General features: G+C 49.8%; 1 protein-coding gene across 6 annotated transcripts in view; it reads right to left on the minus strand.

Moving 5' to 3' along the window:
* The window catches only part of Rgs3 (regulator of G protein signaling 3), a 138679-nt gene that overhangs the window by 83116 nt on the left and 30475 nt on the right, over window positions 1-25088 (minus strand). For 4 of the 6 annotated variants that reach the window (XM_029476128.2, XM_029476129.1, XM_021159585.3 and 1 more), the window contains 7 exons: window positions 17538-17588; window positions 14941-14999; window positions 13882-13976; window positions 12807-12875; window positions 5271-5331; window positions 3988-4078; window positions 3411-3466 (listed from right to left, as the gene is read on the minus strand). In XM_029476128.2, coding sequence (XP_029331988.1) covers window positions 3411-3466; window positions 3988-4078; window positions 5271-5331; window positions 12807-12875; window positions 13882-13976; window positions 14941-14999; window positions 17538-17588 — 482 coding nt within the window. Of the gene's footprint in view, window positions 1-792; window positions 910-3410; window positions 3467-3987; window positions 4079-5270; window positions 5332-12806; window positions 12876-13881; window positions 13977-14940; window positions 15000-17537; window positions 17589-25088 lie in introns of those variants that run through there. The other 2 variants (XM_029476130.2, XM_021159586.3) reach the window with 1 other exon arrangement.

Consider the following 25088-nt stretch of genomic DNA (forward strand, 5'->3'; position numbering starts at 1 on the left):
AAGCTCCAGATTCTAATGAGGGTCTTCTCTGTATTTTTTACAGTCAGGGCAATTCGTGTGGTCCCTCCATCTTGGACACTACACAAATCTGGATATATTTTAACCTTCATCCCTACTCCTGATCCCCATTCCTATGTATAAGAAAGAAAAGCTAGTTCTAGAAGAGTCTTTGGGGTGAACGTGACCATCACTCCTGACTCTTCCCTGCCTCCCAGCCCAGGAGCTAAGAGACAGATGCAGTGAAGTTGGCCTCCAGAGCCACAGCAATGCCGGAGTCACTTTAAGGCACTGTGGCAGCCGAGAGGAAAAGATACACACACTACACATACATCACACCTCACCTAGATGCACACACCAGTACATGCAAGGGACATAATGGGTACCGCTGCCTACCAGAAACAGGAAAGTCAGCAAAACTGCAGCTTTCAGGAGTCCCTTAGCTCCCCAGCCCAAACCCACCACCAGCAATCTCAGACCTGAGATGGCGCTTTTTTTTTTTCCAATCACCTCCTCCTAGATAATAAAAGCAAAATCAAAAACCAAGCAGCAACAGCTAACTCATCTCATCAAGGATCCCAGGCAGTGGGGTAGGAAAACACTCAGAACTGGCCTCAGCTGCCTGTAACCCGAGGCAGTAGGTAGCAGGCTGGGTCATGGGTCCAACCCCTGTCTCTAATGTGCCTGCAGGGAACAGGGGGAGGCATAGATGGCCTTGTGGAGAGAGAGATTCTATATGGATGAGCCCCATCCCTGATTCCCACTATCACAGTACCCAGGGGATCAAGCACCCACCTGCCGGTAGCGGCGTTCTGAACACACTTTGCAGAGCCCATTGAAGCGGTTCATGGCTGCGGATCCTGCCTCGGCTGCCTCCCCATGAAAACCCAGCTCTCCCCCCCAGTAGCAGGAGCCCACACTGCACCCCGTCAGCCTGGCATGACCGCCCTGGGAAGCCCGCCTCTCAGAAGAATGGCAGGAAATCACCTCTCACCTCCCCGGGCCCTGTCTGTGCTGTGTGCCTCTGCAGATAAGCCCGAAGGCTTCCTGAAACCTCAGAATGACAAGGAAGAGGGAGAGTTTTATATTAAAATTCCTGTCAACTAGTTAGTATTCCTCGGGCCTGGCTGGCGGGGAGAGGGCGCCTTTGTTCTGGCTGCATTCTCTGCCCTGGGACGCTCTGTGAGAGCAGTGTTCTCACAAACAGCCCTGACTGCCTGCTGGAGGGAAACTCAAGCAGAAAACACACCCTGTTCTGTAACAACACGCCTCCTTGCGAGTCCCAGGGTCCAAAATCCAGTAGACCAGCCCAGTGGGGACAATCTGGGATGCTGTGAACACTATACCCATAAACAACCCATCTTAAGTCAGGGCATTCGAAACATCTGGAGGCTGATGAACACTCAGGAGCTACTTAAGAGTCAGCTTCTGAATTCACAATAAACAGGCTATGTGAAGGAAATGATGGCACGCAGACCAAATGGTCAAATGTGCAAATGGGCTCCCAGCCACGGGGCACCTGCCTCCACATCGTAACAACAAAGAAGTGGAGGCCTAGAGAGGTTACAGTCAAATGCCAAGTTAGGACCCAGGCCTGCAGTCAGTACCTTGACATCCCAGGATCAGTTCTTGTGGGTAGCACAGCATGAACCCAAGCCCCTCTGCCCTCCTAGGAGACCCCCGGAAAAGCCCACCTGCTCACTCATGTAGTTAGAACAGAGGCTGTGCCTTGGTTTGATTGCTGAGTGACCCTGGGCAGGTGACCTACACCTCAAGGTCTTTCAAATGGAGGATTTGCATAAGTGACCTCTCACTTCCCCACACCTCTGCCAGTCACTGTCTCTGCTGAGCACTGTGGACATCATCAGGTGCACAAACCCCCAAATCCAACTCAGAACAGTGTCCTCGGGGACACGGGACAGTAGACAGGAATCTAACACAAAGCAGGTCTTTCATGGGCCACCTAGAGACCTGCAACGCAGGTATCCAAATCATTCCCACATATTCCTAGGGTGGGTCCATAGTCACTCTCTCCGCACAGAGAGGGGGGAGATCTTTGGAGCTATCCCTGGAGCTAGAGGAAGCCTCTAGACTCCTAGTGAAACCATAAAGACCACATCTGGCAGATTATCCAAGCACTATAAGAGGGGCTGGGTGTTTGCACAGGACACACCGACGTTGCCTAACATGAACTAGAAGCTGTGGCTCTGCTCTTCGGTCCTGCTTGCTCCAGCCAGGTGCTCAGAAGCTGCAGGCGGCAGGCAGCTACTGTGATGGCTAGTGATGTGCTGAACTGCCTGTTCCACAAGGGAGTGAGCCAAGGCTCTTGTCCAGAACCCAGCACCAGGCTGGGGTCAGCACAGGCGTAAACCACCCCATAGTGTCCAAGGGATTGGATGAACCGGTGCACAATAGCACCCAAGGGGTTAACTGCAATACAAGAGGTCAAGGAGCATGCCGACACTGACATCTCAGGTCTCCTTGGTGAGGACACACTCCAGAGACCGTGTGGCACGGTGCCCAGAAGAGATAAGGAGGCTCTGCCAACCTCTTGCTGGCTGAGTGGCCACAGTGACATAACACCTGGGATCTATATGTCCTCTTATCTGTAAGGTGGGGTGGTGACAGCCACCTCACAGGAGGTGGTGAGAGTTAGATCACAATCTCACCCCAGGGGCTGATTGATCGTAGAGAGTTTGATTTTCCTTCTCCTACTAAAGAAAACCGTGAGTCACCGTGACAGGTTCTCCAAAGAGATCGAGTTAACTTTGGAGAATTCACCCAAATCCCTGTATGACGTTCCTCTCCAGAGTCACAGCCGGTAGGAAGCCAGAAATCCGTCACTTTCAGATTCAGAGTTACGGATGCTTCTTAGCCCCAGCAGGCTTAACCTGTGAAGGTGCCATGGTTCTCAGAGACAGAGAGGTTCTGGGGACCTGAGGGAAGGGAGGATTCTATTTCTAGAGGCAAAAAAGAAGAAAGGGGGGAGGGAGAGAGAAAGAAGAGAAGAGAAGAGAAGAGAAGAGAAGAGAAGAGAAGAGAAGAGAAGAGAAGAGAAGAGAAGAGAAGAGAAGAGAAGAGAAGAGAGAAAAGAAAAGGAGAAATGAAAAGAAAAGGAGAGAAAAGAAAAAGAAAACTCAGAAAGATCCAGTCACCTACATTTCCTGGCTCTCTCCCACCCCTGCAAAGGTCATGAATGACCAAGACCTATGTACAGGGCAATTTCCAATGCCACACCTTAGGAAAGTTAAGAACTCTCTTTCACAAGGCATGACTTGCTGTGTTCCAAATCCCAAGCTGCCCTCTTTCACGGTCACTTCCGGAACCAAGAGGCTGACAAAGAAGGGAACCACCAGAGACCCTGGAGCCATGCTCAGGTTCCACCAGCCCCAGCCAGGAGTGCGCCCACCTACCTGGAGTTTCTCCCCGTTCTCAGGGTCCTCCTCTCCTGGCATTCTCAACAGCACGTCTAGAAGATAATAGAGCTGAGTCAGAAAGCTCCTACTGGCATGAGGGCCCAAGTTCAAACCGACCATGGGTGAGACTGTCGGGACAATTCCTGCCTTCCAGGATAGGAGGATGCCAAGGCTCAGAGCAAACAGAGGCTTGAGAGCCAGGGCTGTGAGGGAAAGAACAGGACCGAAGCAACATGTAATCCAACCCAAGCTCAGGGCCATGGCAGGCCCTAGAAACATGCATGCCTACAGTGGTGAGATTCGAATGGTCAGCAAGGTGCCGCAGGGATGGGGGGCTTCTGCGACATAAAGTCTGGGAAGGAGACTTCTGGGAAGTTCTGAAGCTTCTGTGAGTGGGGCAGGGGACTGATCTGTGTGAAGCCAGGTGGCACAAACTCAAAGTCTACCATATGGTAGTGATAGCTTGGTCAGGAGTAGCCTGCGATCTTATAGGCACTGGCAAGAAATGCCAGAGAGGCAGAGGTTAATGCCTCACTCAGTCAGGGACAGGGAGCTTCAAGGGGCTTGTACATACCTCTCAGGGGCTGGAGCCGCCGCCTAGCCACCTTGAGGTGCTTAGTCCGACCCAGGTCCTCCCCTAGTAGATAGTACCAGCCACTGATCTCCTGTCGTGAGAGAAGGAAGGATATGGTCAGTCCAGAGACGCAGAAGGCACAGGTCAAGGTACCACTAACCCTTCAAAAACAGACAAACAAACAAACAAACACCTGCAGCTGGCCATTATTGCCCCAAAGCAGATGGTTCAGCCTCCCTGCCCCAAGGTTGCCATTTACACCTTCAGGAAGCCTTCCCTGATTCTCTGGACAGAAGTGATCCTCCCTTAGCCTCTTATCCCTGGACAGTTACAGGCTTGCCTGCCTCCTGCCTCCTGCCTCCTGCCTCCTGCCTCCTGCCTCCTGCCTCCTGCCTCCTGCCTCCTGCCTCCTGCCTCCTGCCTCCTGCCTCCTGCCTCCTGCCTCCTGCCTCCTGCCTCCTGCCTCCTGCCTCCTGCCTCCTGCCTCCTGCCTCCTGCCTCCTGCCTCCTGCCTCCTGCCTCCTGCCTGCAGCCAGACTCTTTGACCTACCTAATATTGAGCCTGGTAAACAGTAGGTGCTCATTAAATATCTGTTTACAGAACAAAAGGGAAAGAGTGAAGAACAGTGGAGAGGCCACAAAAGCAGATACTCAAGACCCCTGTGCAGTCTCCATGAGCAGCACCTTTCTGAGGAGACCAAAGTCACGGCTATGGCCGGGAGATCAAGAGAACCTGCACAGGAGCCATCTCTTGACATCATTCTAGGACACAAAGCTGCGTGGCAGGGTCTCAAAATGGGCCACAAGGACATTTTCAAGACGTGCAAAAGCCATGTACCCCTCCCGACTCCTGAGCTTTTAGTTTGGGGCTGCAGAGCCAAGTAAGGCCAGCTAAGTGACAGTGATGCAAAGAAGGGGATCCTGAGCCTGTGTCCTCAGCCAGCCTAAGAGGACTGCAATCAATGTCAGTGCTTTCTACCCCCATCCGAGCGTCTCCTGAGCCCAGAAGACAGATCAAGAGGACCCTTCATGGCATCCTGGTATCTGCCAGACTCAGCACTTCCTAGGGAGCCTAGGGGCTGCCAAACTCCCCTCTGTAAGGGAACCCAAACCCTCAGCCAGGCCAGTGACAACGGCAGACTGTAATTTAGACTACCAACATCTACCTCAGTGGGACACAACATCACAGAGAGCAGCTCAAGCCAAGCATTTCCAGGGTCAACATGACTGTACCAGCCAGGGCCTGGGTGGGCTATTGCTCCAGGAGTTTCCCAGCAACTCACCTTGTCCGGAGTCAAGAGAGACCTCACCCCAAAGCTCATGCAGCCAATGAGCGCATGTTGCCTAGAAGGAGAGCAGAGAGTGAGTCTCCCACAGTCTGTTCAAGGAAGTCAAAGGTTCCACAGTCTACGCGTGCCTTCCTAAGAGCACCTCCACCTGCTTCAGTTCCTTCCTTCTTCCCACTTTGGGAGGTGGGCAGAGGAGTTCTACCCAGTCTCTAGAGGAAAGCACCAAGCTTGCTCAGTCCCCTTCCCAAGGTCACAGGATACTTAGTATGTATTAGTCAGGTCTGAGAAAACCTAAGCAGATGCTGCACTCTCTGATGCCACGGGAGCTCAGGCTACCTTGAGGAGGTTAGCTGTCCTAGTGCTGGCTAGGTGCAGAGGGTTATCCCCATCAGAGATTCTTAGCCACCACCTCAGCTGGGGACATGCAGTAAGTAGAAAGTTATGGGGCCTCCACTCACACAGCCTTGCCTCACAGCCAAGCAGGACCTTAGCAGTTCTCAGATGGCTGGAGACAGAGTTCCAAACATACCCGACATACAAAAGTCACAATGACCATCTGACCGGACTGTCAACGGGGCAGGCAGGCATGAACCAAGGTCAGGCCTCATACATTGCCAGACTCTGGTGAGGGGTAGAGTTCGAGCTGGGGCCTCTTGGGTAGCAGGAATTCAAAGTGCCTAGAGATTGTCCAACCATCACGAACTGATTGGCAGCTTTTAATAGCGATGCCATCGATGAATGCTAATGAAATGCCAACGCTTGTTGGCGTATGCCAAGCTGAAATTTCATGGGAAACAGAGCCACAAAAGAGAAACAACGGCTGTGTCTGGTAGGTGGGATTGTTAGCGATTTTTGCTTTCAAATCATCATAGGGGAACAGCCACTGCTTTTGCAATGGTATTTTTAAGGACCTCTGTTGTACCACACTCTACTTGAGCTTGATGCTTGAGCCTTTTGTGAGTTTTGATTCTGCTTTGTTTTTCTTCCCTTCCTCTCTTTCTCTAGCTCTCAACTCAGATTCCTTTGTAGACTGGTTTAATTACTATCTAGAAACAGCATACGTATTTAGACTGGAGCATAGCCCTGGCAGCCTAGTTCTCACTGTCTGAGAGCTCCACGGAGAGCATCAGGCCTGCCCCGATTGGCAGAGGGAGTTAGTGAAACTCCCTGCAGATGTACCTCCCAGGAAGTCAGTCTTCAGGGGTCAGGCCCAGGAGGCAGTTCTCAGCAGCCTCAAAGGGCTGCCTACAAAACCTGCCTTGAGACTTTGAGCTGCAGAGTCCGTGCCTAGATCCAAAAGCAGTTAGTTCAAGGTAGCGTCTGGGCAGGGGAGCATGGAGAAAGCTCTCCAGGGATTCTACACGTATCCACCCATGGTCAAGGCGAGGTCGAGAAGCTTCCATAAATACATATTGTTTGGATTCTCCGGAAAGGGTGGCAGCTTGCCACCTGATAGTTGTAAGCACAACAAAACTAGCTTCTCCCAGGCACCCAAGCCAACTGAGGGGCAGGGGCACGGAGCACTGCCACCTGCCTGTCAATCCATGTTCTGAACCGTAGCCACGGCTATCTCACTCCATGGCATCATTGGCTGCTTCTCTAGCAGTGGCTCATAGCTACCTCCTTCTCCCTGTCCCCATCATACAAGGCCCCATTAATGATTTGCTCTAGGAGGGTAATGCAGTCACCCTAATTAAGTACCCCTTCACCTTCCTACCCCGCCGTTCTGAACACTCTTCCCTCTTGGAAGCAGGCTAGACTGCCACGGCAGCAGACATCCAGATAGCTGCCATTCAGGGACAGCCTTTAGAGACTCTACCAATGTGCTCCTAGCAAGTTTGTTTTTCTCGTCAGCACATTTGGGAGAGTCCTGGCTGGCAGTGAGGTGAAGTACTCTCTGCACTCAATGCTGGCTGCCGCTGTAGACTTCCCTGTCTCCAGGCTTGGGCTTTCGCAGTAATAAACATTGCCTCCCCCTGCTCCGCTGTAAGTGGAATTTTTATTCCCTGGTGCTTAGAGAATGCTAAATGGTTAATAGCCTCCCTTGAGCTTTGCAGCCCTGCTAAGGGGCCTCCAGTGATTTCATGATCGTTCAGGCAGAGTAAACTGTCACAATTAACGTCCACAAGCAGGGACCTCTCTCGGAGTGTTCTTCAATTAGCTACTTCTAAAGGCTGCTTTGAAAACCCTTTGGAGGAAGAACTGCTTATATAAGTAGCCCGAGCATACGGCAAGGCACCGACCAGCCGGCTTACCAACTTGGGCCCTCGCAGGAGAGGATGGCAATTTCCCTCCGTGAAGAGGCTCTGGAACCATGCCTCGGTCCCTGCCTACTGCCAAGGCTTCAGCTCCAGGCTTCTGCACTCGGCAAAGGCTTGACAAATGGGGGAATCCATCATGCCCATGGTTGGCAGGCGCTGGGCATGGAGCCCCAGTGTTAAGGAAACATGACAAATAGGCAGGAATTTAAATAGCAGTTCAAGACAGCAATACAGGGCCTGGCACAAGACAGAGAGAGATTGACAGATGAACAGCGAGGGCAACAAGCTGTGGAGGCACAAGAGGTAGTTGGGGCATGGGAGCTCACAGGACGCCTCCTGAGCAGAGCCAGAAAGAGGAGAAGGCACCTCTCAGAGAGCCAATGTGAGGCTCAGAGGCAACTTTATGGAGTGCGCAGCAGAACTGCTCAGCTTGCCGCAAGATGAGACTTATTACATTCTGGGGGAAAGCTCATTAATCTACTCATTCAAGAGCCTTAAACGATTTTGTTTCATAGGGTTTTATGATTTTTATTTCTAGTTTGATGCCTTAAACTGAGGACATATGTTTTCTATTCACTTTTTTTTCTTTGTGTGACGTGCATGACCCATCCATCACTGGGCGTAAGCTTTCTGATATCAGGTCAGTCTATCCTTGACAAAGATCCTGTCCATAGAAGGGTTAAAGGAGAGGCTACCCCAGAGTATTGAGGGTGCTACCTGACACAGGACAAAAAAGACCTTGCATATGTGCAGCCACGGGCTATCATATAAAATTGTATTTTTTTTTTTAAAGATTTATTTATTTATTATATGTAAGTACACTGTAGCTGTCTTCAGACACTCCAGAAGAGGGCACCAGATCTCGTTACGGATGGTTGTTAGCCACCATGTGGTTGCTGGGATTTGAACTCTGGACCTTTGGAAGAGCAGTCGGGTGCTCTTACCCACTGAGCCATCTCACCAGCCCAAGATTGTATTCTTTAATTACATATGTATATATTGTATGTATGTCTGTGTGTGTGTGTATGCTTTTCTTAAATCTATTCATTTCCTTCCATAATGGTCTTTCACATTGATGAGTCAAATATCTGTCTTTCAGGGGAACAGTTACATCTCTCACCAAAGTTGTTCTCTGGGTACAAGTTCAGAAAGTGCGATAAACAACGTTAGAAGCTTCAGTTCAGCTTCCGCTTATCATCCAAGAGGACTTCCAAATGGCTTAGCTCCATGTTCAAAGCACTGAGGAATTAGACAGATTACTATCACTCCGAGTGTGATTGTGTCTTCATGGTTCTGTGTCTTTAGGAGTTGTCATAGACAGTCAGACCGAGAGATACTGATGACACAGGAAAGTGATACACTGGAGGAGGGAGAAATGGGTGGGACCCAGAGGAAGAAAAACTACATAGTGATAAAGGATGGATGCATCTCTGGGAGTTCATACCTGCCTTCTATCTTTATTTATCTTTGAAAAGGTCTATACTTTTGTTTGTTTGTTTGTTTGTTTGTTTGTAACTGTTTAACATTCACAGAAGTCTGAAATTGAAATAGAAAGCCCTGGAGATGGCTGGATTTTACAGATAAGGAAACCACCGAGGCACAGAGCTGGGGAAGGGCTGGTCCACAGTCATACAGCCAGTGAAAGTGGCTCTCCTTAGCTCCTGCCAAGATGCACACCTGCAGCTGAGCTCTGCAGCTCCCCTTCCAGGATTCTATGTGTCCATGTTGGGTGGTGTGGGCACAGGTGATAACTTCAGGCCCCCCCCACTCTCCACCGTGTTCTGTCAGGACAAGGCCTCTCACTGAAGCTGGAATTAGGCAGGCAGCTGGGAAGCCCCATCATCAGTCTCTGAACCCCACAGTGCTAAGGGTTATAGGCTTGTGTGCTGCAATGGTTGGCTTTTTCCCTGTGTGCTGGGGATTCAAACTTGGATCTGCAGTCACCACTGAGAGGACCTCTCCTCTCCTTCTTGATGCCTGCAGCTCTCAGAATGTGCCCACTGCACATTTGACTAGGTGGCCTATAAAGCTCTACTACGTGTATTGAGGAAACATCTCAAGGTTGGAGGAGCAAGTCACTGACTGGGAAGGGGAATGGTTTTGGAGTCATTTGTCATGTACAAGAAGTAGGCCAATGCACTGGGATGTGACCACAAACACATCCAACTGCCTAGATTTGCAGCTAATATTTTTTTCTTTCCCTGCATTCCAGCTGTGTTACTTTGGATGAGTTACATAACCTTTCTGTGCCTGTTTCCTCGGCCACAAAAGAGCTGAGTGGGGATTAAATTAGATAAGGCATGCCATGGGCTTAATGTCCACATAGAATAGATGCTTGTTAAGTGCCAGCTGTTATATAACCTCAAGCATTATGACGTTTGAAGGGAAGGAATCATAATTCTCACCCCTCATGATCCGCATTAAATGAGATAATGTATAGAAAATGCTTGACTCGGGGAAAAACAGGTCAGTTAATGTTTGTCTCCCATAATGGCCTTTCCCATCGAGAAGTCAAACAGCTGTCCTTCAGAGAAACACAATTTGATTTGGGAATGCTCAGCAGCCCTGGGGCCGGAGGCCTCCTCTTTCAGACATTGATAGAGGGGAGTCTGCTGAGAATACCAGGCAGCTGAAAACAGCCAGCATGGTGCTGACAGCCTTGGGGGAGCCATCTGCTCCACAGGCAGGCCTGCCTGAGCCCGCCCTGGCTCAAGCCTCTTGAGCTCAGAGCGGGGACTGACCATGAGTCTGGCTGTGTTTTATTTAATCAAGAATCTCACTTTCCCAAAATAGGCAACTGGTGGAGACAGTGCCCTGACCAGGCGGCCTCACTGGAGGCTGACTCACTTTCCCCGGCCTCCCTTTCTCTTCCAAATATGTGATCATTGCTAGATCCTCCAGTAGCTCTACCTACCCGAATCACATGGAAGGTTCACCTCCAGCCCTACCTCCACCAAGAGCTTGCCCGGTGCACCTCTGCTTCTCTGACACCCCTCTGGACCTCCTTTAGGGCTTATGAAGTAGTTTACTGACCCTTCTAATACGGGGCCTGCCACTCAGTGCACCCCAAGTGGTCTGTCTCATCCATTCAATCCGGATATCAGCAGCACACACCACTCTCACCTAGATACTCCGGATACCAGCATCTCACCTTCCCTTCGCAGACAGCTGGTGATGTCACCAGCAACAGGTATATCTGACGCCTCCCCCTGTTCCCACAGCTAAGTACTACTTTCAAATGCCCTTCCTGTTCATTCTCTTTCACCTTGCCCTACCAAAGACTTTTTGAATCTTAGACCTATGGCATGTGTCAGTCACTGTCTTGCCAGTATCGTCTCAGTAAGTCCCAGTGGCCAAACAGCATCCCAGACACCAAACTGGCTTCATCAGCTCACCACAGGGCCCTGTTTAATTGTAGACCTCCAGAGCCTGCTCATGCAAATGTGGGTTTAGCCATCTGGTGCCTGGGTTGCCTGGGCACCTGTGATCCATACAGGTGCCCTGGGAGATTCTAATGTCCAGGCAGAACTCGGGACCACTGGCACTGGAGGAAAACCATTCTCCAGAGGACTTATAGATCTACCTGGCTGGGCCTATGCCGACTCCAGCTCAACATGGCACCTGAACTCCCCCTAAAGACAGGTGAGTCCTCAGACACTGCTTCATTTCACAAACCCACCCTCTCTGCTCTGTCCTTTTGGGCCAGGAGGCAACACAATGATAAGGACAGAACTTAGATCCAACTGCCTGGCTTTTCCTCCTAGCTTTACTGGGTGACCCTGAGCAAGGTCCCATCTCCCTGAGCCTTGGTCACCTCTTCTGGAAACTTAGCGTAAACTACTCAAATGCATTCTTGGCTGGACTCAGCTCAGCACCCAGCAAGTGAGGTGCCTGGTATCAGCGTGATGCTTTCTGCTCCATCCGTGGCTCAAGTCTCTTTCGCTGCTGTTCCTGAGACCTGTGTGAGTGCTCAGCACCTACAATGTTGGTTGCCAGGCAGTAGCAGCTGGGTGGATGGATGGATGGGGCCAGGAATACCATGAACATCGTTCCCTGATGAAAAGAAGATTCCATCAAAACAAAAACTCTTCATTCTCAAGGTTAAATGGGACCCCTAAAAACGCATGTTAGCTAGTGGGACTCAGGTTTCCAGAAAGAACTCAGGAGTTGGGATGTAGTTCAGTGGTGGGACATTTGCCTGACATATTCGAGGCTCTGGATTCAATCTCCAACATGGTGCATACACAAAAAACATTCAATCCCCCAAACATATTCCAGGTCTGGGCTGGAGATCGGCGCTGATGTTCATTCACATGGGACCCGTTGAAATGCATTCAGTTCTCTTCCAGGTGCTGGACAAGGGCTACTGGCCACCGGGTCTCCCAGATTCTCAGACTACCTCTGTGAAATGAGTCCCGAGATGCTCCTGCCCCTGGGCTTGGCTGGCAGATGCTCTCACCTGCTCTCCTTAGCAGCCAATCATTCCTGCTGCTTGCCCACTACACCCCTCCCCCATGCTATAACATCTGCGTCTCATTCTTTACAACCACAACTGCCTCCTTTGTCCCCCACTGCCTGCAAATCAGTGTGTTACACACACACACACACACACACACACACAATCTCTGCACACCTGAACCAGGCCTCCTCATGGTAGCCTGAGGCCACCACAACTATCCCTGACTTCCTCATTACTTCCTGCTTGCTTATGCCACACCTGGTCTAAAACACCCCTTCCACCTCTACTCTCTACCCAGGTTCAGAAGTCCACACTTCCCATGAAGCTCTCCGAGTCACTTTCCCATCCTTACTCTTCTTCAGTCATCCCGTTCTGTTTGAGAGGTTAGTTAGTATTCATGAGGCATGCATATGCTCGGGACAGGGGACAGTGGTGACTCAGTGCAAAGTAGGCCCAGTGGGGACAGTGCACAGTACCCTATGGAACTGGGTTACGTGTGTGCTGTTACTGTCCTTTATCTCCAGACATTGCCTCGTATCCCTTCCTGGAGAGTGGGCACCTTAAGAGCTGAGTCTTGGTGTATGCTAGTTGTCATCTGTGGGTTAAGCCCTCCTTGTTGATACCAAGAGCTCGCAAATGTTCACTGGCAACGTCTTGGTCTCCTCTTCATCACTACCTCCATATGACTGGGACTCAGGGTACCAGCCTCTGCAACTTATTTAGCCTGAAGGCACGAGGTAAGTCCCTCAAGTATGCTGGCACCCCCTAACCCAGAGAAGGTTCTCAGCCCCGCACAGCAGTTCTCCTCACCTGGTCTCACTGGCCCGGTTCCACACTGTCACCAGAAGACGCTTCTGATCACCCTCCTCTGGGACAGGACTAGGAAGCAAAGCAGACCACCAGAGTATTAGGAGGGTCCAGCTCTCGGCCAGGCTTCCGGAGCTGGCCATGACTACAACAGCTGAGCCGGCATCTATACATCTTGCTAAATATAGTGCCACCGTGTGGGAGCTGCATCCTCACGTGCATAAAAGCATTCATACTACATTGTTAGGGACAAAAGAGAGGCCAGGACACACGGTCATAAAACAGTCCTGTGTTGTAAACACACAGAGAGGTGCACGTTCACAGAAAGAGAGATCCGACAAGGAACAGAGCAACTCCTATCTATGTGAGTAGGAGGATGCTGAGGGTTTTCTAGTCTCTTCCTTCTGCTCGCCCGTATTGTCCAGAATTACCTTGTGAAATGAGAAGCAAACCAAAATATTATGATTCGCTCTCACTAACAGGAAAAGGGTCAATGTCCATGCCCTTCCCAGTGGCCCCGGAGCATCCAGAGAGGAGGGACAGAAATAATATAATAACAACAGCAGCAGCTCTCCCGCCAATGGGCGCTGCCCCACGTCCCACTTAAAGAGTCCCTAGCTCCCCAGGAAGAAACTATTATTAACTCCATTCTACAAATGAGGAAGCTGGGGCTCAGGGAGGTTAATGAGTTTAAATGAAAAGGGATGCACAGGTAATACCCGCCCTTCAGCTTGGAAAATTCCTTCTATTGAAGGTGAGAACTTGGCCGGAGGCAGTGGGAAACCAACCGGCTTCTCTTTTTTTTGGGGGGGGGAGAGGAGTGGGGGGGAGTGCTGCCAGCCCTAAGCTAGTTACTGTAGTTAGGAGAGACAGCCAAGTGACACATTATTCCTGTAGGCCCCGCTGCTGGGCCCTCGGCCAGGGATGCAAGGACACCGGGGAGGAGACAACAAAGGCATCCTTCAGAAGTCACTGTTGTTCTGCTCAGATCTGTGTCTAGATCTGGCGAACTGAGATCTTTCCAGGCAAACCCCTCCCTGCCTCTCCTCTCAAGGGCCAAGCCGTTCCTGACTCTTACAAGAAGAAGTGCTCGTGGAAAGCTGGGTCTCTGCAGTCGGGAATGATCTGTGTGGTCTGGCAGGGTAGCTGGCTGTCTTCTGGGATCAAAGAAACCTTCGTTGAGTAGAGAAAGTAATAAATAGCATTAGGTGATCACAGAGACACAGTCACCCAAGCCCCACAGCTAGCTCGGAACAGCTAGCTCTGCGAGGCTCCAAACTAAAAGCTTTCCCGTGTTCCTCAAACCAGCCTGGGAAGACCACAGAGTAGAGTCCCCATCGCAAACAAGGAAACCTGCCTGTGGCCAGTGGAACGCACACCAGGACAGGGAGTCATCGTGGTGGTAGCAAGATAGAGAGAAGGTACAAGCTTATCATCTCTATTCTTCCCTAGACCAGGGAGGTTTCCCCTAAGCCAAAGGCCTCCTCCCTCTTAGGTCCCCAGGTGCTCTTGGGCATTCTGCCCTTGCCCCACCCCAAGAGGCCCCAAGGCCATGTTTTCACTATAGACCTCTTCCTCCCAGGCCTCAGGCAGCCAGCCTGTTCCTACAAAGCCATTCTCCAGCTCTTGGCAGGAAAGGTTTCTGAACATAAAGGGAAGAGAGCGTCAGGCCTGCACCTGGCATCTTGGCTGCTACAGTCTGGGATGCCCCTGGCCTTTGGCTTCCTATATCTTTACCCCTGTGGTCCTCTGGACTCATTGCCAGGGTCTAACTCAGAAAGATCTCCCAGCCCTCAGAGAAACCCCTCCTGCTCTCCTGCCCAAGTCTGACTGCTCTCTCTGCCTCTGGTTGGGTAGAGAAGGGGATGAGGATGCTGTATCCACTAGAAAGCCTGTGTTTCAGTCACCAGCACAGTCACCATGTGGATCACCAAGATCACCCTAAAGACTCTAGCTCTTGACCAAAGCCTTAGGGAACAAGTCAATCAAAAGAACAAGAGTCTAGACCAGTGTGGGGCCTCATGAATGCCCCGAGACCCAGTGAATGAGGTGGTGAATGGTCACTAACCCATAGGTGTCCTTGGACCTTGAGAGTCCAACTCAGTACCCCACACCTGCCTCTAACCCCATCAGATACCTTCACATAGGGATCACAGATGCCAGGCTCCCTGCTCATCAGGCCTTTGCCTTCTATGACTGAAAAAGAACAGAAGGGTTAGGGTGGGTGAATGGAAGTATACACACACTTCAGCACAAGCACGCACTCGCTAATGGAAAGACATTTTCTATTTTGTACTCAAATAGAAGACATATCTGTGGGCAGTAGGATTCTGACCCTTACCCCGGTCTTTGAGTTGACCTGATGGTTTTGACCTCATCTCTGCCTCATCTCCTTCACCAACGTGTTCTGGCAGCACCCTCACCATGGTATAGAGTAGAGCGCACTCCATTCCCCAAGTCTTATATAGCTGGAGGGGGAACTTGCAATATATTCAACATATTCGATTTAAGCATTACTAACTGAAGCAAACGTGGCTGCCAGGAGGGCTCAAAACTCTAAGAAACATGTGTAGAGTCACAGAGCAAGGGAAATGGCAGTTCCTTTAGAACCTGTGTTTCTTGACTCCCAGTCCGGTGAGCTCTCTACCTTCCAAGACAGCCTCCAGGGATGGGAACCCAGGCTGTGTGGGCACTGTGCTGTGCAGTGGGTAGTGCCACAGAATGGTCACGAGCTCAGAGTCCAGAGGCAGGCAGACCGCATGTGAAGCCAGCTGCACCATTCACTTACCATGTATGCTAGAGCAAGGAACTCCAGCTTGCTCAGACTGAGTGCCTCATTTCCCTAAGAGCTCGTATTGGTATTCACTCACATGACACTTGTACTTTTAAAATAAAAGAACCTCGCTAAAATGCCCAGTAGACTGCTGGGCCAATAAGTAACTGTTCTACAAAATGTTTGCTATATAAAAGAATGAGGGCTGGGGTGTGGCTTAGTTAGTAAAGTGTTTACCTAGCATACATGAGGCCCAAGATTTGATACCCAGCCCTACCAACAAAACAGAAAACAACAACAACAACAATAACAACAAGAATAAAGATCAACAGACAGACAGACAGGAATGGGGTAAGTGCTTGCTATAAAGGTAAGAATGGCTCTCTTGCCTGATGTCCACAGCAGTCAGGTCTTACAGAACCCCCGGATCTCTTGTTTCCTTTTGTGTTTTGTTTGGTTGGACCCTGGGGCTTGGCTCACACAGAGCCCCAGCCGTCTGAGGCATGAAGCCTGGGAAGCCAGGCTGGAAGGGATGAAGAGCTGAGGCTGGGGGGAAGCCAAAGCAAACCACACAGGACAAATGGTGTGGCAGGGGCCAAGATGCATTTTGCAAAAACTGTTTGCACAGCTGGAGAGAGACCCTGGCTGGAACGGAACACCCCTCTTTGGGTCCTTGGGAACTTCACATTGGGCCCCTTAAGGCCAGGAGCAAAGGACCCAGGCTCCTGTTGTTCTCTGTACTGTATCCTAGCTACTGTTCTCTGAGAATATATCCCTCCCCTCTAGGTGTGGCTTTCCTGGGCAGAAGTCTGGCCTGGTGACCTCTTGTGTCTTCCTGATTATCAATGGCAGTAAGGCAGCCCTGACCACACCCTAACACCTCTCCTATCATGATGGAGAGAACAAACCTCGGGGTGACACAGTATGGTCAGGCTGTGATGAGGACCCAAAACCCTGGAGGAGGGTTAAGGACAAGGGATGACTCTGAGGTTGGGGTTGGGGGTCAGGGAGCAAAACCAGCCTTCCTTCCTGAAGCTCAGTGATGTCCTAGTTAGTCACATTCCCGAGGAATACAGTGTATTGTAGACGGAATGGAGATGGACATTATTATCTTGCATAGCAAGAGCCAATAGGGAGCCTATAGGGAAAGGTGGGGCCTTCCAAGCCAAGCTGTAGAGTCCAGACATGGAGGGCCACAACAAAAGCTTGACAATACTCATGCTGGGTGGAAGGAAGGACAAAGAGATTAAGTGGAAAGTCAAGTCCTCCCTGGCAACCCCACTTAGACATGGGAAGGACTTCTCCTTGGTGTCCACAGCCCTTAACACAGCGGCAATGCTCAACCACTAACTCTGCAGTTTACAGCTTCTCATCACAGCTTACTAGACACCTCTACACCTCGACCATGTGCTGGGCGCTCTAGCAATACAGCTCAGTTAATCCTTGGAACAACCCATTCGATGGTTGCTATTACCAGCACCGTGTGAGGAGAAAACTGAGCTTGCTTAAGTTTACTTAGTAAGCAAAGCATCAGAACCAGGACTCGGATTCTAGTGGCCCAGCTCCAAAAGCTATGACCTTAACCTTATCCTAGCTACGGCTGCCCATCACTGTGTGAATAAACAAAATAATGAGGAAAAAACCCAGCAGGGAAGCCAGGAAGGCTTTTCCTCGGCCCCTGCTGTGCCTGGCCCAAGTGTAACTTTGAGATGTCTTGCAATAGCTTCAGCCTGCTGAGACTACAGGTCTGGTAGACAAAACTCCAGATGTTTCAGCGTGAGGACAACAGAGACTGGATCTACAGAAAGCAGCCCAAGTAAGCAGCCAGTTTGTTAGTAGACAAATGGCAGAATGCTATAGGAAAAGACAAGATGCCATAGCGACACCACGCCTGTCCAGCTCTGGGCCCACAGGGGACCGTCCTTTCCTCCCTTGGTGGACCCACATATTGCCAGACTCACTGTGCAGCAGCAGAACCCGATCCTGGGCATCAATGGACAGCTTCAGTTGACCTATGGGAACAATGGAAGAAACCCCTTTGAACAACGATCGGTGATAGGCAGCTCTTCTGTTCACGTGAGGCCATCCAAAGATGGGCATAATCTCCGATTGGAGGGGACTTCCAAAGCCACCTGGTTCTGCCTCTTCTCCCTATCAGGAGCACCATCTGCAGTGGCTCCAGCCGGACTGATGCCATTCTGGTGATGGGGAGCTCACCCCTGTGCGGGGCAGCCCAGACAAAGAGTGGCAGTGTCCACATTGGCAAAGGAGTAAGATACAAGACGCTGTCATACTGTGCCACAAGGAAGGCTAATGGCCATTCCTGGTGATAGCCACTGGAATTCATATGTGAGTAGCCTTCTACTAGATCCCTATCAGAGACAAACTAGCCACACATGCACAGGAGCTGCTGAAAAACAGGAAACATGGAAATTCCTGAGGCACTGCCTATAAAACCAACTACAGCTGTGATGGGGGGGGGGGGCAGGGTAGTATGGGCTGGTTTTATATGGCCTGGTGTGGGGCCATTATTGATGAGTTGTTTGTTTGATTTTTAGATTATTTTATGTGTGTACCCATTTTGTCTGAATATATGGCTATGCTTCTTGTGCATGCCTGGTGGCACTAAAGGTCAGAAAAGGCATCTGATACCCCAGAACTGGAGTTTGGATGGTTGTGAGACACCATGAGGGTGCTGGGAACTGAACCCAGGTCCTCTGAAAGAACAACAAGTGCTCTTAACCAATGAATCATCATGTCTCCAGCACCAACAAGGTTTTAAAAGGTTTTAACATGCATACATGTTAAATACACACACACACACACACACACACACACACCAAATTAAAACCAGAGTTGCCTGGAGGGAAAAGAATGGTAAATGGATGGAAATAGTTGAGAATTCCAATTCATATTGTTTTCCAATTCTTGTTGTTTTAACAATATGAATGCATCCATGAGCAACAACACTTTCACAACTAAAACTACAACACTCAGGAGGTAGAGCCAGGAGGTGCTCTAGTTCAAGGCTAGCCATGGCTTCAGAGCAAGATTCTGTCAACAAGAAAAGAGCCAGGATGTAGCTCAGTGCTTCAGTGCTGGGCTAGCATACATACACGGTCCTGGGTTCAACTCCCAGCACCACAAAGATAGATAGATAGATAGATAGATAGATAGATAGATAGATAGATAGATATGATAGATAGATAGATAGATAGATAGATAGATAGATGGATAGAGATGATAGATTGATAGATAGATAGATAGATAGACAGATAGATCCTAGATACATGATAAACAGATAGATGATAGAGAGATAGATAGATAGACAGACAGACTGACAGGATAGATAAAATGAATGGAAGGAAGGAGGAAACCAAAGAAGGTAAGGGAAAGACAACGATTGACCTGGGCTAGGGAACAGGTGAAGAATGGGGAGTGGCTCTTTGTTTCTGAGTTCTTTTATTTTGATTTATGTTCATGTTAAGATGGAGAAATGGCTCTCTGGGTAGAGCACTTATGTACAAGTGGAGTTCAGACCCTGAGAACCCACACCAAGCCTGACACAGTAGTGCATCAGTAATTCCCGTGCTCCTGTGGGAGACAGGAGGGAGAGACAGAATCCCCAGAAGCCTGAAGGTCAGTGTACACATCGGAAGACAAGTGTCTCAGTTAGGGCTACCATTGCTGAGGTGAAACGCCATAACCAAAAGCAGATGACTACAGCTTGTGTCAAGTTGACATAAAACTAGCCAGCACAGTAAGTAATCATGCTTCAAGCCAAGGTTGTCTTCTAACCTCTATACATGTAGACTGGTACATTTGTTCCAACACTTGTGACACACACACACATACAGAGAGACAGAGACAGAGAGACAGACAGACAGACAGACAGATTAAAAACAAACAAACAAACAAACAAACACCCTCAAGTCATCCTTACAGACAGCCACACCTATCACTTTCCAGTCATATCAAAAAGTCTTTGAGTTTAGCAATCTCCTTGAAACCACAGGACTCCCTCCGCCCAGGAACATAAGCTGAGAGGCCAGAAGAACAGGGCCAGCCACATCTGATCCCTGCCTACAAATCCTCTACCCCTAGTCTGTCACTTCCAGTTAGGGAAATTCACCTCTCATAATAAGAGTACTTCCTCTTTTGAGTAACTATTTGATGCTCCATCTAAATGGGTTGTTGGTCACTTTCACTGACCTGATTTGGTTCTGCCAGCTGTGGGCTGTCTCCTCTAGACCTGATGTTCCCTCCAGAGTCCTTCAGCCATTCCTCAGGCACAGTGAGACATCCTGTCACTGTCCCAACTGTTTGTCTCTGTGTGTGCCCTCTAAAACTGGGCTGGTTCTTAAGGCTTGGGCTTCAGGACTGGCTAGAAGACAAGCAGGCAGCCTTCAGAGAATAAAAAGAAGGGAGGCCTGTATCTTGAAATTCTTCATGAGGCCTCCAACCACAGTAATCTGGAATGCCTGGATCCTCTCACTGGTGAAATCCATAAGCCACTCAGACTCCAGCCTCCTGCCCATCAGAAATCTTACTGCTCTCCTGACCAGGTTGAAGGCCTCAAAATCCAGGAGGCTCAGGCTTATTCTAGTTCCAGACCCAACTGCCCACTTTTCTCCCAGGACCTCCATGTCTGTGGCTGGAAGGCAGGGCTAATGATGGGGTTGCTGCGCTCCAGGCTGTGATCTGATGATACTGGACGGTGATGAGGTCCTGGGATAAAAGGCTGCATGGGAACCCACAGGATGATTAATTATCTCAAAGGTCCCTAAAACTGCTACTGTCAGGCTCCATCGTGCCTAGAAATCTGATGCAGATCCCATGCCTGCTCCATGGTGGGCTGCAAAGGAAGCTTTGAAACAGGCGTGGCCTGAAGTCAGGGGTCAGATCTTACTAACCCAGTGGCATTTAGGTTTATCATGAAAGGTTACTTGTTTGTTTCTGAAACTAGTACGGGTGCAAAGTCAGGTCTGGCCCAAACTCGTTCCAATTTTCAAAGCCCTTGGAACTGCTACACTGTGCAGCAACTAACAATAGCCCTTCCTAGAAATGGAGACATATCCCCCCATACATTGGGCAAACATGTGCAAGACAGATCTGAACACACAGTTTTCTGTCTGTAACATGCTCCCGGCCTGGGAGATTGGACAGGGGTATGGGCCAGGTCAAAGCTGGAGTTGAAGAAGAGAGAATGTCCTAGGTCAGTGGTTCTCAACCTTCTTAATGCTATGGCCCTTTAATACAGTTCCTCGTGGAGTGGTGACCCCTGACCATAGAATCCCATAGAACTTTCATTGCTACTTCATAACTAATTTTACTACTGAGTCATAACGTAAATATTTTTGGAGATAGAGTCTTTTCAAAAGAGTTATGATCCACAGGTTAAGAATCACTGTCTACGTCAAAGACCGACCCAGAGTTCTGATACATATACGAGGTCTGCCAAGGTTTACTCAAAGAGAGCCTGAAAGGGCCCTTTCCCATGTGGTACCCAAGATGAAGCCAAGTAGCCAGGCTCCAGGCTCCTAGTCAGGACCCCTCAGCTCACCGATGAGGTTCAGATCAAGAATGGGCCATCCCCATTCCCAATGTCTTCCCTATCAGTCTCCTCCATCAAATGTCCAACACTCAGGGACCCTGAAGCCATGTTGCCTAAGCTCCTCATTGGTGGCTGGTCGTACCTGGCATAGACAGTGACTTGGACTCAGGGTACACCCCGCCACCAGAGCCAGGACTGCAGACCAAAGCCCTGCCCAACTCAGCACAGTTTCCAATGCAACAGTCTGCTGGAACCCACAGTCCCCCAGCAGGCACCCATCCACCATTAGAAAACGATGTGCCACGCCTTTACTCCAGAAGCCAAGAGAAGGGAAGCGAGCCTCATAGCACATGCCTTTAATCCAGTGCTTTGGCAGGCAGAGGCAGATCTCTCTGAGTTCAAGGCCAGCCTGGTCTACAGAGTGAGTTCCAGGACAGCCAGGGCTACACAGAGAAACCCTGTCTCAAAAACAAAACAAAACAAAACAAAACAAAACAGACAAGAAAAGTCTGGCTAGATGGATTAGCAGGCAAAGGCACTTGCTGCATAAGCCTGACAACTCAGAGTCTGAAACACAAATCCTGTGGCAGGCGAGAACCAGCTCCCACCAGTTGTCCTCAGTTGGCCACGCCCATGTCATGGCACCCATGCATCCAGATTCACACCATACAAAAGGAACAATAATACATAAAATTGATTTAAAACAAAGAGTTGAGATGGCAGGGTTCCAAAGGCATGTAGTCTAAAGCAATGAACCCTGAGTCTTCAGCTGATCTGAAAGAAAACAAGCAAGATACCACCCACCTCACTCTTGACCTTGGCAATAGCCCTCTTTCTCCCTCACACTCAGAGCATGGCCCGAGAGAGTGCCAAGCACCTTGGAGTGTGGAGGCTAAGGGCCTGAAGTCATCCCCTCGGAGTTATGAAGGGAAGGGGAGGGGGAACCTGGAAGGGACAGTTACCATGGACATCTCTTCTATCTGCAAAGGATCCTGGCAATGGGTGCTCAAAGAGTCTGTAAGGATGTACCGGGGACCCAGGGCCCAAAGACAAAGCAAGAACAGACAGGACACAATAGGCCAGGGATAGTGCTGAAGGCAGAAGATTAAAAAGTTTAGAGAGGGCAGCAGACTCCAATTCTGCTAAGCCCAGGACTGGGGACTACAGGCTTAGCTTACTGTACACAGCACAAACTAAGCAGCCAAGGAAATTCTGTCCAACAGGCAGAATTTACTGGGCAGAGGACCACAGGAAGCCAAATTCTCTCAGGATTTAGTTCAGAGAGACTGACTCAGAAAATGGCAAGATGCGGGCTGCACCCCACTGCTGAATTCCAGTCAGCAGACACAGGTCCTCAAGAGAGCCCATGCTGAGCACTCTGGGGTATGTCGGGAACACATCCCTGAGGTTCCTGGGAAGCAGCAGTCATCCATCCCCAACAGTTCCTCTGAAACCGCTACTCACCTCAGAACTGTCCTGCAGAGCTGGTGAGGTGGGTCAGGGAGTAAAGTGCTTCTCACACAAGCATGAGGACCAGAGTTCAGATGCCCAGCACTCACGCTGAAGAAGAAGAAGAAGAAAAGAAGGAGGGGGGAGGAGGGGGAGCAGGGAGGAGGAAGAAAGGGAGGAGGGGGGAGGAGAGGGGAGGAGAGGGAGGAGGAAAGGGAGGAGGGGGGAGGAAGAAATGGAGGAGAAGGGGGAGGAGAGGGGAGGAAAGGGAGGAGGAACAGGGGAGAAGGAAGGAGAGGAGGAGGAGAGAGTAAAGGAAGGAGAAGGAGGAGGAGGAAAGAGAGAGAGGGGGGGGAAGGAAGGAAAGAAGGAAGGAAGGAAGGAAGGAAGGAAGAAAGAAAGAAAGAAAGAAAGAAAGAAAGAAAGAAAGAAAGAAAGAAAGAAAGAAAAGAGAGAGAGAAAGGAAGGAAGGAAAAAAGGAGAGAAGAGAAGAGAAGAGAAGAGAAGAGAAGAGAAGAGAAGAGAAGAGAAGAGAAGAGAAGAGAAGAGAAGAGAAGAGGAAAGAAGAGAAAGAAAAAGGAGGCTGGGGATTTATCTCAATGGTAGAGTCTTTACCCAAGAGGGCCCTGGGTTCAGTCCTCAGCTTCTAGGGTTGGGAGGGGAGGATTTTGAGGGTACTTAACAGGCGGGCATGCCTGCATGCTGTAGTACTGGGAAGGCAGACAGGTGAATCCCTGGTGCTTGCTGGCCAGCCTAGACAGACACTGAGCTTCAGGTTTGGTGGAAGATCTGAGTCAAAATAACAACAGCAATAATAATAGCAATAACGTGAAAAGCAGTGGAGAAAGGTGCCGGGTATGGACTTCTGGTCTCTACATGTGTATGCTGTGTAAGTGCACAGGCACAGGTAGATACATACACATATACATTACAGAGACACACATACATATATATACATGGAGGGAGGGGGGAACTACCACATGTTAAAAGCCACAGGAAGAACAATGTCCGTACACATCAGCCAACTATTGGCATTTACAGATTCACCCTACAGGTGTGAGGATTGTTTGTACAAAAAAAAGGATGATAGGAAGGAGCCTAGCCAGCTCCTAGCTCCCTGCCTGTGTCAGCCATCTGATCCATTCAGGAGCACTGGTCCAGACTCAGAGGATGAGGGATGTTGGCCAGCTCTGCTTTCTGTCCTCTGATAAATGACAGGCAGGTATCAAAGCCTGGAAGCTACACAGTTCTTGGTCCTTAACCTTGGGAAACTCCAGTGTGGGACTGAAAAGAGGAAAAATCTTGAATCCCCTTCAGGTTCATCCAACTCCCTCTGACTGGGGGGAAGGGAGAGAAGTGGAGATCTACAGTACCCAGCAGGAGAGCTGAGACACAAACTGCAGGGTTCCTGAGTGGAGATAAAAGCTCGATTGGTCCACTCCCTTTGCGTGACTCTCTGCTTCCTCTGAAATCTAGTGCTGATGTGATGATGCCCCAAGCTGCTTTTCCTTCCAGAAACACAGCTCCAGCCAGAGAAGTCCTGTCAGCCTGCTCAGCACAAACTCATAAACTCACTGTCAGGTCTCCTCGATGAGTTCAGTGACCGTGGGTCATTCGGGAGGGATTCTGGGCTCTTCCTGAAAAGCCGATGAATTACAATCTCTGACTAACACCCTCAACATCCAACCTTGGCTAGGCCACATTGCTGGCAAAGCCATCCATCCTGCAGGGCTCAGATCCAACATCCCAGAGACCACAACAAGACACCTCAGTGTCAGAGCCACGGGGAGGGAAGGAAGGCAGCCAATGCTGGCTGGATATTCACAGCATACTCAGAACTTCACTAAATGCTTCTAATTGCTTTTATTCCTCATGGTAACGCCATAGAATAGTTACTATGTTGAATCCTCACTAATGGGCAAGTTAAATGAAGGCTAAAAGTTGAACATCCAATCTACAGGATCAGTAAGTGGTTGACATGGGGGCCATCAGACCCAGGGCATCCACAGTGGCTGGCTCAACATTTGCCTACAGGGTCTTTGATGTTCCGTCCCATCGAGAAGTGGAAGCTAGAATTGGAGAGAGGTCTGGGTGGTGAAAAGCCTGTCCGGCTCTTACAGAGGATCCATGTAAATCAGCTCACAATTGCAAGCAACTCCAAGGGCACTGGCCACCTTCTTCTGGCATCTACAGCCACCTGCTCTTAGATGCACATGGCCACACACATACACACCTAAGTTTATAAAAGTAGAGACCCGTTCATCTTGCCACGGTAGAGCGGACTTAGTTACTTCTAATTGAATGGAGTAGAAGTGACTAGGGTATAATAGGCCATTGTTTTCTTTTTCTTTCCTTTTTTTTTTTTTAAATAGCTAAGTTGCTTCTTCATGGAAACGTATGTGCTCTACATGTAACACATCATTCTACAACACATTTCATGGAATTGGGCAGCCAAGCACTACTCCCTATTTAAATCATTTTTCCCTCTCCTGGAAGAAATCCCAAACTC

The sequence above is a fragment of the Mus caroli genome, unplaced genomic scaffold, assembly GCF_978045245.1.
Source record: "Mus caroli unplaced genomic scaffold, Mus_caroli_1 scaffold_6, whole genome shotgun sequence".
In the NCBI taxonomy this organism is placed as follows: domain Eukaryota; kingdom Metazoa; phylum Chordata; class Mammalia; order Rodentia; family Muridae; genus Mus; species Mus caroli.